General features: G+C 36.2%; 1 protein-coding gene across 2 annotated transcripts in view; it reads right to left on the reverse strand.

The window, feature by feature from the left end:
- LOC117330520 (mRNA-decapping enzyme 1B-like) overlaps window positions 1-18,760 on the reverse strand; it is a 117,465-nt gene that overhangs the window by 91,579 nt on the left and 7,126 nt on the right. For both annotated transcript variants that reach the window (XR_004533357.1, XM_033888890.1), the window contains exon 2: window positions 7,855-7,895. Coding sequence is in view for 1 of the 2 variants with exons in the window: in XM_033888890.1 (XP_033744781.1) it covers window positions 7,855-7,895 (41 nt within the window). In the remaining variant the exon portion in view is untranslated. The remainder of the gene's footprint in view (window positions 1-7,854; window positions 7,896-18,760) is intronic.

Raw genomic sequence — 18,760 nt, forward strand, 5'->3', positions numbered from 1 at the left:
TTGGCCATTTTAAAAACTGGTAATAAAAGGTTAGGCTTTGTGGGTTATTCTGCCAGAGGTCCATATTTGTACGGGTGTGGTGACCTAGCTAGCCAATGGTTAGAATAATGGTCTCCTAAGTACCGCTATCACAGGTAATTGTGATAGAGAGCTAACCACATCTGGTTTAGGTGTAACAAAGTGGCTTATTGATATTATGTATACACAACCACAAAATTATGGTGCTATGCCCGAAAAATTGCAGTCACCAGTTATCGTAAAATACAGATATAGTCAGATAATATGTCTAGTGTATAACTGTATGTCTGACAGAGGTGTGGTCTAGTGTATAAACTGTATGTCTGGCAGAGGTGTTGTCTAGTGTATAAACTGTATGTCTGGTGGAGGTGTTGTCTAGTGTATAAACTGTATGTCTGGTGGAGGTGTTGTCTAGTGTATAAACTGTATGTCTGACGGAGGTGTTGTCTAGTGTATAAACTGTATGTCTGGTGGAGGTGTTGTCTAGTGTATAAACTGTATGTCTGACGGAGGTGTTGTCTAGTGTATAAACTGTATGTCTGACGGAGGTCTTGTCTAGTGTATAAACTGTATGTCTGACAGAGATGTCTAGTGTATAAACTGTATGTCTGGTGGAGGTGTTGTCTAGTGTATAAACTGTATGTCTGACGGTGGTGTTGTCTAGTGTATAAACTGTATGTCTGACGGAGATGTTGTCTAGTGTATAAACTGTATGTCTGACGGAGATGTTGTCTAGTGTATAAACTGTACATCTTTCCAAGTTAAGTGTTTTTCAACTCATCCATCATTGAACAGTATATAGAGGGTCCATAATGGCGATTTGTCAGTGTATATACGGTATAGGCATTGACTATCAGTGAATAGTTACAAAGTGTAACCATCAAAGTCGTTGGTTACGTTGTGAGTATGACTGGTTTTTTTTTCAGAGTGAAACAATTACCCAAAAATGCCCAGTGGATACAGACAACGTACACAAAACTCGAATCATACATGAATAATTAAACAAGGAATTAACTTGTGAAAGAGATTGATTTCTCCTCATTGAATAATTTACAGGATGCCTGATTCCTATCCTCGGAGCTATATATCCAACAGGAAGTTGGGACTGGCTATCCGTATCTATAGCAGGCTTGGAAAATACTACAAGGCTCAGATATAATGTATTTTTCACAGACCTACTGTAGGCTGTATAAAGAATATTCCCTACCTGTACAATAACCTATATGACAAAACACAAGACCTGCTGATGATTTACCTTCAGTTAAAACAGTATTCTACCAACAAATTATTCCAAAACCATCTTACTAGCCACGTCATAGCCTGATCTATGGCCCTCATGTTTAAAAACAAATTTACCTTGGGAACAAGGTTATAGTATACAAAGATTTACACATAGCTAATACATATAGCCACTACACATGTAGCATTGTATTATCATTAGCCTTTTCTATGTACTTTTTATTATCATCAGTAATAAATATTTGAGCAATGAACTTGAAACAATAAATATCCCCATCTCCTGAAAATTGATTTTTCTTCTAAGAAGGAAAATCAACATATAAAAGATGAAGCATTATGATTTGCTAAAAGGGATCGACAGTAAAGAAAAATTGAATTCATTTTTGAAATTTTTTCACAAAGATGCACTGATCCATTGCAAATTTCAAGTGCATGTACATAGGAGACAATGTATATGGGCTAAGCAGATTCTATTGTACCCATTGCATTGGACTTCATGATGAATGTCAAAACTTCCACATGGCCAAAATTGGCAAAAATCACCCCCTCTCCCTGCAAAAAACAAATGGAATAAATGCTTTTTGGATTCCATACATCAATTTAACAATGAAGTACCTGATTAGGGAGAAAGCTGACAGGCTCTATGTGATTACAGGTAGATGTTTCAGTGAGATATGATCATAATACATATTGTGTCTGTGTACCAGCCCCATCACCGACAGGTGTCTGGGGGATACTGGTACATTTCCCTTGAGGTGTGATCGGTCTGATAGAGATCTACATGACCTACCTTACCAATTTGTGTCAGAACCAATATTAGGGAAAAGGGGGAGAATGGCAGGGATACAGTACCTCCTCACACCTTCCACTGTCTGTCAGACAGGTACACACCAACAACTCCTAGTTCAAGTCAGTGCTAAATGCAGCAAGCTGTTGGAGGTCCAGGTCATCTAACTAGACATTAATTCAGGAAAATCACTTCCTATTACAAATATCATACAGAATTGGTCAGAGATTTTATTTACATATTTTCATTGACAAATTCTGTTCAACAAATTTTTGTGAAACAAGTAGGATATCCCACTCCTGCATTGCGGAAATGGAGCTAAATGCAAAGTTTAGACAAAGTTCAAAACATGTCGAAAATTTGATAACATTAGTACAAAAAGTATCATCATACTATCTCTATACTGAGTGAATTATTAACTTCTTTTAAACAAATTGGTGATGGATGAATAGAGTTTAATGATATATATATACAAATCATTGACAATAACTTATCTTTACATCATTCCTTGTGACGGTTCCTAATCAAACTACGTACATCTATAAATAATGTACTTGTGACACTTAATTGTCCCAAAGACAAGATATAAGGATAAGATTCACACAAAAAATATTCCTCTTTTTGAGTCTCTTCACCTAGAATCTATCTACCAGCATTAACAGACGAAATCCAATCACAGCTCAGGATATAAACTTTGATGATAAGAGTTCTTAAAAGGAAGCTTGATTAGGTCAATATTGGGTGACAATCATGGACCGATGATTATGTCTGAAAAGAAGGAAACCTTTATAATTAACACAGACATAATATCCACATACATGTGGCCATGGTTTTTATGTGGTGACAAATCTCTCTTAACAGACAAAGCAAATTATTGCCCTATTAGATAGAAACAACTTCCTTTTTACTATAAATTAGGGTGCCAGTTTTCATTCATTTGGAGAAGCCAGTAAACTTCTGGGAATTGAAACAAAAATGACACAGGTTCATTATCACAGCAGGGCAAGGCATTATTAAACTGAGGAGGTGAACATCACCATGGTAGACTATAAAAGACCATAGGTTAGTTTGTCTTTGTAAAGATTGAGGTCGCTGTGCCCTTCGTTCCTTGAACATCCCTGAGTGGTTCAGTACTTCATGACAATCCAAAAGGCATAATCATAAGCACTTTACAAGCTTTACATAGCCAAAAGTTACACATGAAGCTTGGATGCTGGGGCTACCACCGGGAGGGAAATCTGATAATCCCAGGTAAAAGGTATTTCATGGCTGTTGATCGCAGGACACTGTGAAAGGAATGCCATCAATAAAACACTAACTACCAGGTATTTGGTGGGAAGATGGTGGGGAGTGGGGTGGGGAGTGGGGAGGGCTGTGTGTTGTCCTGTACAAGACTGCTCCAGAGCTTGGTTATTTATACTAAGTACCATAACACTAACACTGGCTAAGTGGTACCTTTCCAAAACCAACCAGGTCAGTTTGTGTACAGTCCTTCATGTCAACAATGTAATAAACACAATCAGCGAGAAATTGATGGAATTAGTCCAAACCAACTGTCCCTGCCAACATCTGTGATTTTATACCATTCGATTACAGCAAGACTTACAAAACATCTTTACCATATCAGGAATAATGCATGAGAATGTAGTCATACTACCACAGCAAGCCTTATGATCAGATTCTGAAGCCAAGACATATATACCTCAGATTAATCCAATTGTTTTACATATATGAGTGACACGACTGGTAGATAACAAACTGCTAATCTAGTTTTATCATGCCGTAATGATTAGATACACTTTGGGAAATTGATATTTTCAAGTCAATATGCAAGGAATGTCAAACCTATATCCAAATAAGATGTGAAAGTGTATTCCGACATGATTATATAATAGATGCATAACAGCTTTTGTTGTATTCTTCTATTGTAATCCTCATTAATGCTTCACAAAACAATCAGCAAACTGCCTCGCAATAGCATCAACACAGTGAACCATATCCTAGGTAACTGACTCCATCACAAAGTATAACATGTGGATCAGATCATGCATGTCTCTCAAAAATCTGATAACTCAAAACAGATATATAAATAGGTTAATGCTTGTGCAACTGGTGAGTTGTACTTGGAAATTAATTTGACCTTGAGTTGTTGATTAGAGAAATGACCTTGGCACAATGGACAGACAACTCTTTTTTTCACCCTTTATGGTTCCTAATGTGACAAAATATTTGTTAACAGCAAGGGAGACAACTCTTGACATCAATCCTTGTTAATGTATGTCTGACACACATATTTCAAAATAAATGTACTTTATAAGAAATAAGAATAAGACAGGATCGCTTGGGGTTAAACTGTATACTTTCAGCACAGTTCGGTATGCATTGATTGTAAAATCTTGAATAATAGGAAAATGATGATTTATCCTCAAATGACTTGACAACCTACTTCTAAATATTTCGGAATATAAAGCATGCCAGGAATGTAAAGCATATATGTCAGAAAAAGGTTCCCCAACCTCCAATCTACAATAGTATCGGACTAATCAATGACCCACAAGAAGATTTTTTAACCTCTTACCAGGTACACGTGTCTAACTTGTCAACTGGTAATGGGGCGTTATTATCTCAGATCTAGCCATTTGTCTTGTACTTCTGGTTTCACAGACATCATGTAGTACAAGCTGAGTACTTACACAGCCTAATAGGATGTGATAATTCTTTAGACTCCTATAAAAAATCATCAGGTTTCAACTATGCTTTTTCTTCTTTTGTTCAGTTTTTTTACGATATCAACAAAATTCACTAAGCTCCATATATGGCATACTATTGTCATCCTTATCCTGAAGTAAGTTTCTATCTGTATGAAGTCAATCTTGCTTCATCATAGAAAAGTTATTTGTACAGAAATGCATTTAGCTTTATTAAATAAAATTTCATTATCCACTAATTTTTTTTTGTTTGGTCAAATAATTTATCAACATTGCTTTTCTGAAGTTGTCTCAGCATTTCAGCGTGACAACACTTTAAAATAGTTTTGGAATTACTGTATCATTACTCGATACTTGACTTTGTTGTGAAGAAGCAAAATAAAATGCACCAGTAACTTTCTGGATGTCTTTGGGATTGCGCTCTACACGTCAGTTGTTTCGAAATGAGGGCTGAGTGATCTCCCTTGGTACTTTGGCCAGGAGGTATGAAACCTGATGGTGTGGACAAAGAAAGCTGACTTCTTTATATGTGATGAATTATTCAGACTAGAAAGAGAAAATCTCATTAGACTACTGGGACCTATCCTCCGTGTCAGAAACCCTGTGTCCCCCATCTTGGCAACCTTGATGTTGTCAGATTAAATCAGTGCTCATGAATGACAACTTGCTTCAAGTGTCATCGGCAGTCCTGATCAAATTTGTCTTCACAATATGTTCGTTTTTGCAGTAGATTTCCTATTCGTGCAATCATGACCTTCGATCAGTTTAAACTACGGGGAAACCCGTCCGTCTGCTGGTGATTGGACAACTTCTGTCAGATCTTCAGTCACACCAACAATCACCATACAAACAATATTCAATCAATTTTGATGGATTTTTTTTATGGAATTTTCTTTTTCAAAGTTATTTTTATTCACTTTTCCTGATAGTTATATTGGATATTCCTTACATTATGTTCTGCTGTTGTGGGCCAGATCAGGTCCACAATGAAATCTATAACACAGTTATTGTGTTGACATTTGTCACAGCTAAATACACTTGATTGATTTACCAGCAACTTTTTATCACACAAATTGTATCCTATACTGGATATTGAAAGGGTAAACACACAAAGCACTACACAGGGTCTGACCCTGCGCTGTCGACCCAGAGCTGCTTCATGCTGGAGCCCAAAGGCTGTATAGTAAAGACTGTTCATCAGAAATGTTTCATCTAAATGGAGTGAACTTCCTGATAAAACACAGATGAAACAGAACTCAAAATACCCTTGAAAGAATTCCTTGAACTATATAACAAGCAAACAAGAAAAAAAACAAAACAAAACATAATGATTAAAAAATTATTCCATTTACATTATGGTTAATTGCTGATCAGACATTTTTGTTGAAAAGATGCTTCTAAGCAAACTCATCTTTCAACAGAACAAGACCAAAGCCCAATCCTTCCAGGACAGACAGTATAGACAAGAGCTTTGTCCTATACTTGTCTGTGCTTTTTCAAATTGTAGTCACAGTTGTCCAAATCTACATTTGACCTTGACCTTGAATACGTGTAACAGAGGACAACTCAGGTACAAGTCTTGGACAATTCATTGTAGACTGGAGCTCAATTTACATTACAGACTTCACAACTCTGCTCAACTCATTGATGATGAGGAAGTGAGAAAGACTTTAATATAAGACCTGTGTAAGTGTGTGGTGTTCTGACAGCAGTTTTACCAAACAAGCTATAAACAAACACACGATTCACTTCTGTTTTGCATTGTTCTACCCAGGAATATGATTGATGATTCCGGTGTGTTACACACACCCAGCTAAAGGATGTGTAGCTGACATTCTTACTGGAGTAGTGGATAAACTCCTCCTTAATGTATAGCTTTAAATAAATCAATCTTGGTAGACTTGTCTGGTGTAAATGTCAAGAGAATCCTGATACATAATAACCATTTGTAATGTCTTCACTAGAAATGTATGTACCTTTACAAATGGCAGATCATACTCAAAGCTACAAATCAGAATTAATACTGAAAAAGATGTGAAATCCAAAGCAAAGTGCATCACGAAATATTTTCTTAAAAGTAACATATGAAAAGTTAAAAGGCTTGAAGCTAATCCTTGTACATTTGGTCTTTCTCCTATATGATTATAACTAGAAAAGATACGAATGCCCCTGCAGCTTTACAATAAGGCGTTATTTGCATGCAGGAGGGTCAAAGGTGATCTTTGACCCTTTGTGATCAGGTATATAACTTGTCTTATGATATTTTGTCTTAAATATGAACCAAAACATGTTGAGAGTTTCTCAAGGTTTTTCACAGGATGCAATGTGACAGACAAGTATAATACTATAATACTATGCACCACCCCCACCTACACCATAAAATGACAAGGGCATAACATTTTTAGAACCTTTGAATCCTGTCATCTTAAAACTACGTGCAATATAATATTGACTTCAGGCCACAGGGTTTTGTATATATATATAGATATATATAATAGTTGCAGAGGCTGTACACAATTGACTGTGGCCTTGGACAAATTGGTTTTAGCCTCGACCAATCAACAAACCAAAGATCATGACCTAGACCTTATGGTACTACAGAGGTGATAAAAAGGGGAAGTGGATGAGAAGGCAATGATGAACAAATGAATTGCCATGGAAGGCAATACTTATAATGCTATAGGCTCTTGTAGAGTTCACTGAAAATTACTTCCAAAAAAAGATATTTTCACTTTTCTGAATATACAAATGATAACAGACATTGGGTGAAATAATTCATGGTGATTTAATATCACAGCATGAAATTGTGATCAAGACATAAAATTCAAATATTTGAGGTTATTTTCTTAATTCTTCTCTGTGAGAAAATGTACAAAATACAAAGGAAGAAACATTTCAGTGCTATTTTTGCCACAGTAATCAGTCTGTATGGCAAGGAGAAATTTATGTTGTATTTCACGGCTCTGTTTTTGTCTTCACCACAATCAATTTTAGGGTAAAAGAGTTTCAGTTTAATTTCCAAAGGAAGAATTAAAGCGATGTAAAAAGAAGAAAACTAATGAGAACTAGCTATATCTAGGAGGTAAAATAAACACTACTCACCTTTGGTACAAAAACAAGGAACCTTCTATAGAGGTCTTCTCCTGAAAATAAAAACTTAAATGATTTAGAAACATAAAATACCTTGACTTGCATCACGGCCATGTATTATTCAGTGGCCTATTGAACTACATGGCGGGATCCATGTGTAGACCCTTTTATCTGAAACAAATTCAACGGCAGGGCTGTGTCAACTCTGACAACCTGAAACGCTGCACAAACTCTTAAAACAATGCACTTGGCATTGAAGACTTGCAGAATGGTTTGGATACACAATAGGTCTTTATACTCCATTATGAAAATTGTCTTTAAAAATGTCAATAGGATCATATATGTATGTTTAGATGCTTTGTCTGAAAGTGCAAAAAAACATTTTTATCTTACAGATTTCTGATAATAATAGTCTAAAATAGGAAAACACACACACCCTGCCTTTTCGGATAGCATATGTCTTTAAGGAGATAACATAAGGTCTATCTTCTGATAAAACTGCACCTTGACCATTAAAACAAGCTTTATGATAATCATATATTTTACCAATTAGCATAGATCTTTATCATACGCTCTGTGTGACCAATCAAAACAAGCTTCAATGATATTTAATCATATTTGACCAATCAAAACAAACTTTTATGATGAATCATGTCAGACTGGGATTTTATAATGCACTTTTTTAATCAATAAAAAAAGATCTTATAAGATATACATCTACAATGTCTGACCAATCAAATCAAGCTTAAACAAGAGATCCCAGAGGGATCTTGGCGCCCACCATTGAATGATCTTTATAGGTTCCATGTCAGATTGATCTTTTCTCTACTTTTCCCTTCCTCTAAGTCTTACTAATCTGTGTAAATTCAGAAACAGCCCTCTAGTACTTTTCAAACAAGGGGAACCTATATATAAAATTTAAGATTTAGCGATAACGGCTGTCTGTTGTTTTCGGATTGGTCCCAAAATGCAACACCAGGGACCAAGGGGAACCTACATATGAAATTTGAGAAAGATCCCTTCAGTACTTTCTCAGAAATAGCGATAACAAACTTCAATTATCAAAATCCAAGATGGCTGCCTGTCGGCCATGTTGTTTTCCTATTGGTCCCAAGATGCAATATGCAGAACTACAGACCAAGGGGAACTTATAAAAATGTTTGAGAAAGATCCCTTCAGTACTTTCTGAGAAATAGCGATAACAAACTTCAATTGTCAAAATCTAAGATGGCTGCCTGTCGGCCATGTTGTTTTCTGATAGGTCTCAAAATGTAATATGCATAACTAGGCACCAAGGGGAACCTATATATGAAATTTGAGAAAGATCCCTTAAGTACTTTCTCAGAAATAGCGATAACAAACTTCAATTGTCAAAATCCAAGATGGCTGCCTGTCGGCCATGTTGTTTTCTGATAGGTCTCAAAATGCAATATGCATAACTAGGCACCAAGGGAAACCTACATATGAAATTTGAGAAAGATCCCTTCAGTACTTTCTCAGAAATAGCGATAACAAACTTCAATTGTCAAAATCTAAGATGGCTACCTGTCGGCCATGTTGTTTTCCGATTGGTCTCAAAATGAAATATGCATAACTAGGCACCAAGGGGAATCTACATATGAAATTTGAGAAAGATCCCTTCAGTACTTTCTCAGAAATAGCGATAACAAACTTCAATTGTCAAAATCCAAGATGGCTGCCTGTCGGCCATTTTGTTTTCCGATAGGTCTCAAAATGCAATATGCATAACTAGGCACCAAGGGAAACCTACATATGAAATTTGAGAAAGATCCCTTCAGTACTTTCTCAGAAATAGCGATAACAAACTTCAATTGTCAAAATCCAAGATGGCTGCCTGTCGGCCATGTTGTTTTCCGATTGATCTCAAAATGCAATATGCATAACTAGGCACCAAGGTGAATCTACACATGAAATTTGAGAAAGATCCCTTCAATACTTTCTCAGAAATAGCGATAACAAACTTCAATTGTCAAAATCCAAGATGGCTGCCTGTCGGCCATGTTGTTTTCCGATAGGTCTCAAAATGCAATATGCATAACTAGGCACCAAGGGAAACCTACATATGAAATTTGAGAAAGATCCCTTCCGTGCTTTCTCAGAAATAGCGATAACAAACTTAAATTATCAAAATCCAAGATGGCTGCCTTTCGGCCATGTTGTTTTCCGATTGGTCTCAAAATGCAATATGCATAACTAGGCACCAAGGGGAGCCTACATATGAAATTTGAGAAAGATCCCTTCAATACTTTCTCAGAAATAGCGATAACAAACTTCAATTGTCAAAATCCAAGATGGCTGCCTGTCGGCCATGTTGTTTTCCGATTGGTCTCAAAATGCAATATGCATAACTAGGCACCAAGGGGAACCCACATATGAAATTTGAGAAAGATCCCTTCAGTACTTTCTGAGGATTAGCGATAACAAGAATTGTTTACGGACGGACGGAGGGACGGACGGACGGACGGAGGGACGGACGGACGGACGACGGACCACGGACGCAGGGCGATTTGAATAGCCCACCATCTGATGATGGTGGGCTAAAAATACATCATGTTCAGCCAATCAAAATAAGTTTAATCTATCTGTGCTTTAACATACATAACAAACATACATAAAACACCCAATGACCTCCACAAAAGACATTGATGAACCATAGCACAGTCGTTATATATACTTTACATTAATTCACATGTTCTGGTCTAGAAGCAGTTACTTGACCTTTGACTCTCTACTGCATCCTTGACCTTGAGGATACATAACTGTGTGTATTGATGTATACCAGTATATCGTTTATATAATCCTGCCATCTCAATTATTTGATATAGAAAGATACAAATAAAAAGAAAACACAGCTATATAAGTACTCTCCTATCTTGTGTAGGCTGAAAGTCTGTCTGAAATTCATATTCACTGTATGTTATGTTATAATTGACTTCAAATTTGAATGATGTACAGTAAGAATGATACATGTATCTACAGTAGTAGGATAGGTAATTATGGATAAATGGTTTAGAATAAACACACCGAATGGTCTTCATTCATCAAAGCTGGATCATAGACCTGCATCTTACCTTTGAGAGCATCTTTTGCACTAAAGATGTACCAATTTACTGAAAGCGTAGGTATATCGTTATTCTTTGAATATCTTTGACCTCTCTACTTCCTATGAAGAGTTTACTTCTGGATGAATACGAGTTCAAATAAAAATTGCCACTCCAACAGAATCCATTCTGTTTCACCTTGAGTGTTTCCCTTGACCCCTGACAGTTCAAACACCTGACCGTGTCCTTGTTTCATTTTTACACAATTAGCCATGAACACTTTTACCTAATCATAAACATACCCCTAGCTCTTGAGAACATTCTTGACTCAAGAGTTGTTAATCACTATCCTGGACCACAATTCTCATTTGATGTATATGAACTAAACTAGTAATAAGAGAGGATACCCTGAGAACCAATGTCCAATAATTAGTCCAGGTTGTAAATCTTCTGTTTCCAATACATGTATATCCATTAAAAGTTATTAAGAATTAAAGTAAAAAAATAGCAAATTCTGAAGTCAACTATCCAAAAAAAGTACAAAAATTTATTCTGTATGGAAACATATGGGTTCATTGAAGTTTATATTCTTTATTTTATATATAAATGTCCAGGGGCCTATGCATAAAAATTGATTGACAGACATGGTCGGCTTATTGAAGGTAAATTCATAAGTATTCAGTATTTTATTAATACTGAAACCTCAACAGCTTATTGCAGCTTCAACAGACATGGTAGAGCTTACTGAAGCTTCAACATACATAAAAGAGCTTACTGAAAACTTCACCAGACATGGTAGGAGCTTATTGAAACTTCAACAGACATGGTAGCTAGAGCTTATCGAAGCTTCAACAGACATGGTAGCTAGAGCTTATCGAAGCTTCAACATACATGATAAAGGCTACTGAAAACTTCAACAGACATTGTAGATTTTTCTGAAGGATTTAGCATTAGTATTTTACTGAACTGGTAGGTCTGATTACCTATACCATATCTATAACAGAGGAACATCAATGTTCTATACTGTAACAATAGATTTCAATAAAATTCTGGGCCCAATCATCAGTTAGTAAGTGTTCAGATGATAAATGATATGGTAAACCATAGCTGTCTCCATACAGATATATTAACTGAGATAGAATGTCAATCATTATACGCCAGCTTGACTATGTAAGTTTACATATTCAGGGCCACCCTAGTATTGGATGTCTGTATGGTTTATATGTGTGTGTTAGTTAATGTAAGACAGGGGTATATGTAGCCCATCTGTACAGTAATGTATAAACCTATTTTTACTGGAGATGAAAGGCGGTGCCCCACCCTACATGATACTGTACTGATGTTATACAGCTAACCTCAGACACATTTTCCTTGACTTTATGTTAGTTTGTTTTGGAAACAGAAAAAAATGCTTGTTAAAAAGGCGAACAGATGTTGGTTTAACAGTGATGGTTGGTTCCATTATCTCCAGAATAGCTTGGCTCACAGCATAAGGTGATGCAACCAGCGCCAAGGTAAACAGGAATATGGGGACACGACATCATACCGGAACCTGACATTGGATGAACTCATCTTTATACTTGATAGTGTATGCCCATCAAAAGATTCTGTCAGTCTAAACATTAACCAGCTACAGTGTAGAGATCATGGCCGAGGAAGTATTCTTTCTGTTTCCCAGTTCTAGGAGCCTATTTGTACCTAAACACCCTCCTTATCCAGATAGTTTGTTTATTTGATAACACAGTAATATTCATATCAACTAACTTAAATTGATAATGAAAGCTTCTATAACATAAATATCCTTAAATGGTATTTATGAGTATTTTTAGCAATGGAACAATGACTTTGATGTGGGCCAAACAATGGGAATTGTTTAAAATTATTCAGGAACCAGTCAGATGGACAGGTGAATTTGAATTTTTATCACAACTTGTATAAGTTTTGCAAACAAGGAAGGAGTAATGAAAAATACTCTGCACGCTTGGGTTTGAACCAGTGACCTCTCCCTTTCACAGGAAACATCATACCACTAGCCTGAGCTAGTAAGGTGATATTAACTCTCTACTTTTATACCACTCCCACCTCCACAAAGTCTTCGCCCCCAAAGATAACCACAACCCAGGTTCTATAGCTCCAAGTCAGCCTCTCAATCTCCTATAGCTTTTGTCTGGAGTGGTCATAAACACAAAAACTGTAATAGGAAGGAGTATTGAAAAATACCATGCCTGTGCTGGGCCTTGAACCAGTGACCTCTAGTTCTCAAGGCAAACATCCTACCACTAGACTAAGGGAAATGCCTGCTAGCCTGAGCTAGTAAGTAGACCTTACACTCTTTACCTTTACATATACTGACATACCACATTAATATAGACAACACTGTCTTGATCACTGGACAACTCAACATAAATCATTGACTTTGTATGATAAGTAGTTGTCTGTTTATGATGTCATCAAAATGTTTAATGATGATACGAGGAACTGATCTATTCATAAAACAGTCATTAGTACTAAGGAGGGTAGGCTTGTATCAAGTATCTAATACTCTACTTATATTGTTGAACTGTTATGTATGTTTTTGTATATGTATTGCTGTCAAATTACTTATGTAATTAGCATTGTGCAATAAACAGAATTGAAGAACATTTACAAACAGAATAAGTTTACATAATAGGGAGATGTACAATAAAAAAATAAAGCCAAAATATCTGAATTACATCTAACGCTGATGATATATGATACTAGAGCAGGTCATTGTTTAGTTCTGGTCTAGCCTAGGTCCAAAGGGGAGTTACTCTAACAAGATAGCTTTCATGGTTTAGAAGGAAACATTTAAATCAACTGAAATTATTATATTTACAAAAGAAAAAAATGCTTCAAATACAACTATATACTTGTAATGTAGCAAACAGCAAAATGAAGAATATAAAACTACTTCAGTATTCAAAATGTATTATCAATGTATGTTTTTTTCCCTCATAAGTGTACGTGTGTAAGAAAAGATACAAAACATAATGGGGGATAACTCTTGTGACTTTCTCTCACTTCATCATCACTTTCTGTTGACAATCCAAAAATTTAGGTTTTATCCTTTGTTCTGATCAAAATACTGGCAATAAAAATATGAGTTTTGATTATAATTTAGATGATATCATACTATACATCATTAGTAATGGTTTGTCAACAGGACTGATCAGGAGAATTCAATACAGCATGAATTCTCTAAAATTCCTGATAATATAATTTGGAAACTGTTTGAAAAGAAAACAGTTTCCCTGAAAAATGATGGGGTCCCCTGTTTTATTTTATCTGGGTACTACAGATTCCTATATCTACAGTAAGACCAATCATACCCTTCCATTGGAACCAACAAGTGTGATTAATGTAAGTTGGTATAACTTTGCTGTAAAATGAATAAAGTTTATGTAAAACAGTTTTAAATCGATGATAATGTTATAATTATTTATTTACTATTTACAAATCACCATTGTATATCTGTTCTGGAATGTGCAACCTTTGACTTAAGTGAGAGTGGATATTTTATTCATTAATACCCAACTAAATGTACTCAAGGTATTGTATATATTATAATGTATGATATATAACAAAGGGAACAGATAATGCATTCATGAGGTGCACATAACAAAAATTGGTTCAGTAACTGACATCAGAAAATAATGTTAGGACCTGATCCAGTATATCAAATCCTGAACCTGGTTAAATTAATCAACCATGGGAAATCAAACTTAAAACCTATAATATCATAAATTCTGGCAAAGAAAACATCAGCAATGCTTCTTGCATTACTGTGTAAACAATGAAATAATGGAAATGAATGCTATCAATCAGTATCACAAAAACATGAGGAATATGATGGCCGCGATTCACTAACAACATGTACATTACACAATTCAGGTTCCAATTACCTCCCCTTGACCACAGACTTCCTAAAGACATGTATCTACACATAAATCAAAGATATATATCAAGAAATTACTCTTTATCTCTATAAAAGTTGCATTGAAGTAAAGCCAAGACAAAAAAGATAATTTCAATGACCCTAAAAAGAATAATTATTAGTGTACTCATAGTTCAGAATGTATAATATGGAAAGGTTCAAATAAAAGGCAAACAATATACCCATGGGTATACAGTATAAATATCAAATATTGGTCCTAACACTATTAACAAGACTGCATCACAAAGTAGGGGGCTTCGATATGGGCCTCCTGTATGCAGTGTGTCCTTGGACAAGATACTTAATTGCATGCAAAGGGCCTCCTGTATGTTGCTAAAAAAATGAAGTAGTCCCCAACTACTACAATTAGACCCCTCCTCAAAATGACCCTGGCTGTTCATGGGTCGATAAACCCAGCAAACAAATAAACAAACCCAGCAAACAAATAAACAAACAATGCTAAAGCATCACAAAGTAACAGCTGCTTAAATAAAATATCTGGTATATTAACAATTAATCTTGTTTTATACAATTTAAGTTACAGCTACTCACTGCCTGATGTTGCTGAGGAATCATTCAATGAATCTTGTATTGTGGTAATGTCTTCAACAAACAGCACATGTCAATGTATGTGGTACACACTAACAGTACCACTAGCCTAGTTCTCAAATTTGGACCCAATGAGGCAGAGACGTTGAAATCATAGAGGAATTTCAAATATTTGGATTGCCATTTATTGTTTGGCTTTAATTCAACTAGAGCACTGTGTTAAAACACCACGGTTTTTTTACTATTTCTTTCTATGACTTTAACGATGAAAATAATCATTCTGGCTTTGTTTGATATATCATTATGGGAACAATTTTTTTTATTGATGACTTTTATTGATGATAAAATATTCAAATGTTCAACAATAATAGTTTAGTTGAGGAGGTTGTGGTATAGCAGGAGCACCTTCAGTAATTGAATCGAAAAATTCATTATTCAGAAAAATTCTAAAACTAAATTTAATTTGTATGTTATTATTATCAACCTAAATACACCATCAATTTATAATTACATAATTGTCATACTATGAATAAAAATTCTTTTTTTTACTTATGGTATGATTTTTAACTAGAAAACACCTAAGCTATCACAAATAAAATTAACAGAAGAACTCCTTTCGGGGTCACGAGAAGTCAGGGTCTATAAATCAGCTAACTCTATTACTATATCTAATGTAATTTACACCACAACTGGTTAAAGATCAAACACTTTACAAAAGTATTCATGTATTGTACCTAGTAGAATCATAACATCATTATCTGTAGCGATTCAGCAACCAAGTCCAAGCCCTTATCTGTACAGATACAGCAACTAAGACCAAGCCCTTATCTGTACAGATACAGCAACCAAGACAAAGCCCTTATCTGTACAGATACAGCAACTAAGACAAAGCCCTTATCTGTACAGATACAGCAACTAAGACAAAGTCCTTATCTGTACAGATACAGCAACTAAGACAAAGTCCTTATCTGTACAGATACAGCAACTAAGACAAAGCCCTTATCTGTACAGATACAGCAACTAAGACAAAGTCCTTATCTGTACAGATACAGCAACCAAGACAAAACCTTTATCTCTACAGATACAGCAACTAAGACTAAACCTTTATCTCTACAGATACAGCAACTAAGACAAAGCCCTTATCTGTACAGATACAGCAACCAAGACAAAACCTTTATCTCTACAGATACAGCAACCAAGACAAAACCTTTATCTGTACAGATACAGCAACCAAGACAAAGCCCTTATCTGTACAGATACAGCAACTAAGACAAAGCCCTTATCTGTACAGATACAGCAACTAAGACAAAGCCCTTAACTGTACACATTCATATACAGCAACTTAGGCCAAGCCTTTATCTGTACACATACAGATACAGCAACTTAGACAAAGCCTTTATCTGTACAGATACAGCAACTAAGACAAAGCCCTTATCTCTACAGATACAGCAACTAAGACAAAGCCTTTATCTCTACAGATACAGCAACTTAGACAAAGCCCTTATCTGTACAGATACAGCAACTAAGACAACGCCCTTATCTGTACAGATACAGCAACTAAGACAAAGCCCTTATCTGTACAGATACAGCAACCAAGACAAAGTCCTTATCTGTACAGATACAGCAACTAAGACAATACCCTTATCTGTACAGATACAGCAACTAAGACAAAGCCCTTATCTGTACAGATACAGCAACTAAGTCCAAGCCCTTATCTGTACAGATACAGCAACTAAGACAAAGCCCTTATCTGTACAGATACAGCAACTAAGACAATGCCCTTATCTGTACAGATACAGCAACTAAGACAAAGCCCTTAACTGTACAGATACAGCAACTAAGACAAAGCCCTTAACTGTACACATTCATATACAGCAACTTAGGCCCAGACCTTATCTGTATACATACAGATACAGCAACTTAGACCCAGACCGTATCTGTACACATACAGATACAGCAACTTAGACCCAGACCTTATCTGTACACATACAGATACAGCAACTTAGGCCCAGACCTTATCTGTATATAATATAGATACAGCAACTTAGGCCCAGACCGTATCTGTACACATACAGATACAGCAACTTAGGCCCAGACCTTAACTGTACACATACAGATACAGCAACTTAGGCCAAGCCCTTAACTGTACATATACAGATACAGCAACTTAGGCCCAGACCTTATCTGTACACATACAGATACAGCAACTTAGGCCCAGACCTTATCTGTACACATACAGATACAGCAACTTAGACCCAGACCTTATCTGTACACATACAGATACAGCAACTTTGACCCAGACCTTATCTGTACACATACAGATACAGCAACTTTGACCCAGACCTTATCTGTACACATACAGATACAGCAACTTTGACCCAGACCTTATCTGTACACATACAGATACAGCAACTTAGGCCCAGACCTTATCTGTACACATACAGATACAGCAACTTAGACCCAGACCTTATCTGTACACATACAGATACAGCAACTTAGACCCAGACCTTATCTGTACACATACAGATACAGCAACTTAGACCCAGACCTTATCTGTACACATACAGATACAGCAACTTAGACCCAGACCTTATCTGTACACATACAGATACAGCAACTTAGACCCAGACCTTATCTGTACACATACAGATACAGCAACTTAGGCCCAGACCTTATCTGTACACATACAGATACAGCAACTTAGGCCCAGACCTTATCTGTACACATACAGATACAGCAACTTAGACCCAGACCTTATCTGTACACATACAGATACAGCAACTTAGACCCAGACCTTATCTGTACACATACAGATACAGCAACTTAGACCCAGACCTTATCTGTACACATACAGATACAGCAACTTAGACCCAGACCTTATCTGTACACATACAGATACAGCAACTTAGACCCAGACCTTATCTGTACACATAGAGATACAGCAACTTAGACCCATACCTTATCTGTATACATACAGATACAGCAACTTAGACCCAGACCTTATCTGTACACATACAGATACAGCAACTTAGACCCAGACCTTATCTGTACACATACAGATACAGCAACTTAGGCCCAGACCTTATCTGTACACATACAGATACAGCAACTTAGACCCAGACCTTATCTGTACACATACAGATACAGCAACTTAGACCCAGACCTTATCTGTACACATACAGATACAGCAACTTAGACCCAGACCTTATCTGTACACATACAGATACAGCAACTTAGACCCAGACCTTATCTGTACACATACAGATACAGCAACTTAGACCCAGACCTTATCTGTACACATAGAGATACAGCAACTTAGACCCATACCTTATCTGTATACATACAGATACAG

The sequence above is a fragment of the Pecten maximus genome, chromosome 7, assembly GCF_902652985.1.
Source record: "Pecten maximus chromosome 7, xPecMax1.1, whole genome shotgun sequence".
Lineage (NCBI taxonomy): Eukaryota > Metazoa > Mollusca > Bivalvia > Pectinida > Pectinidae > Pecten > Pecten maximus.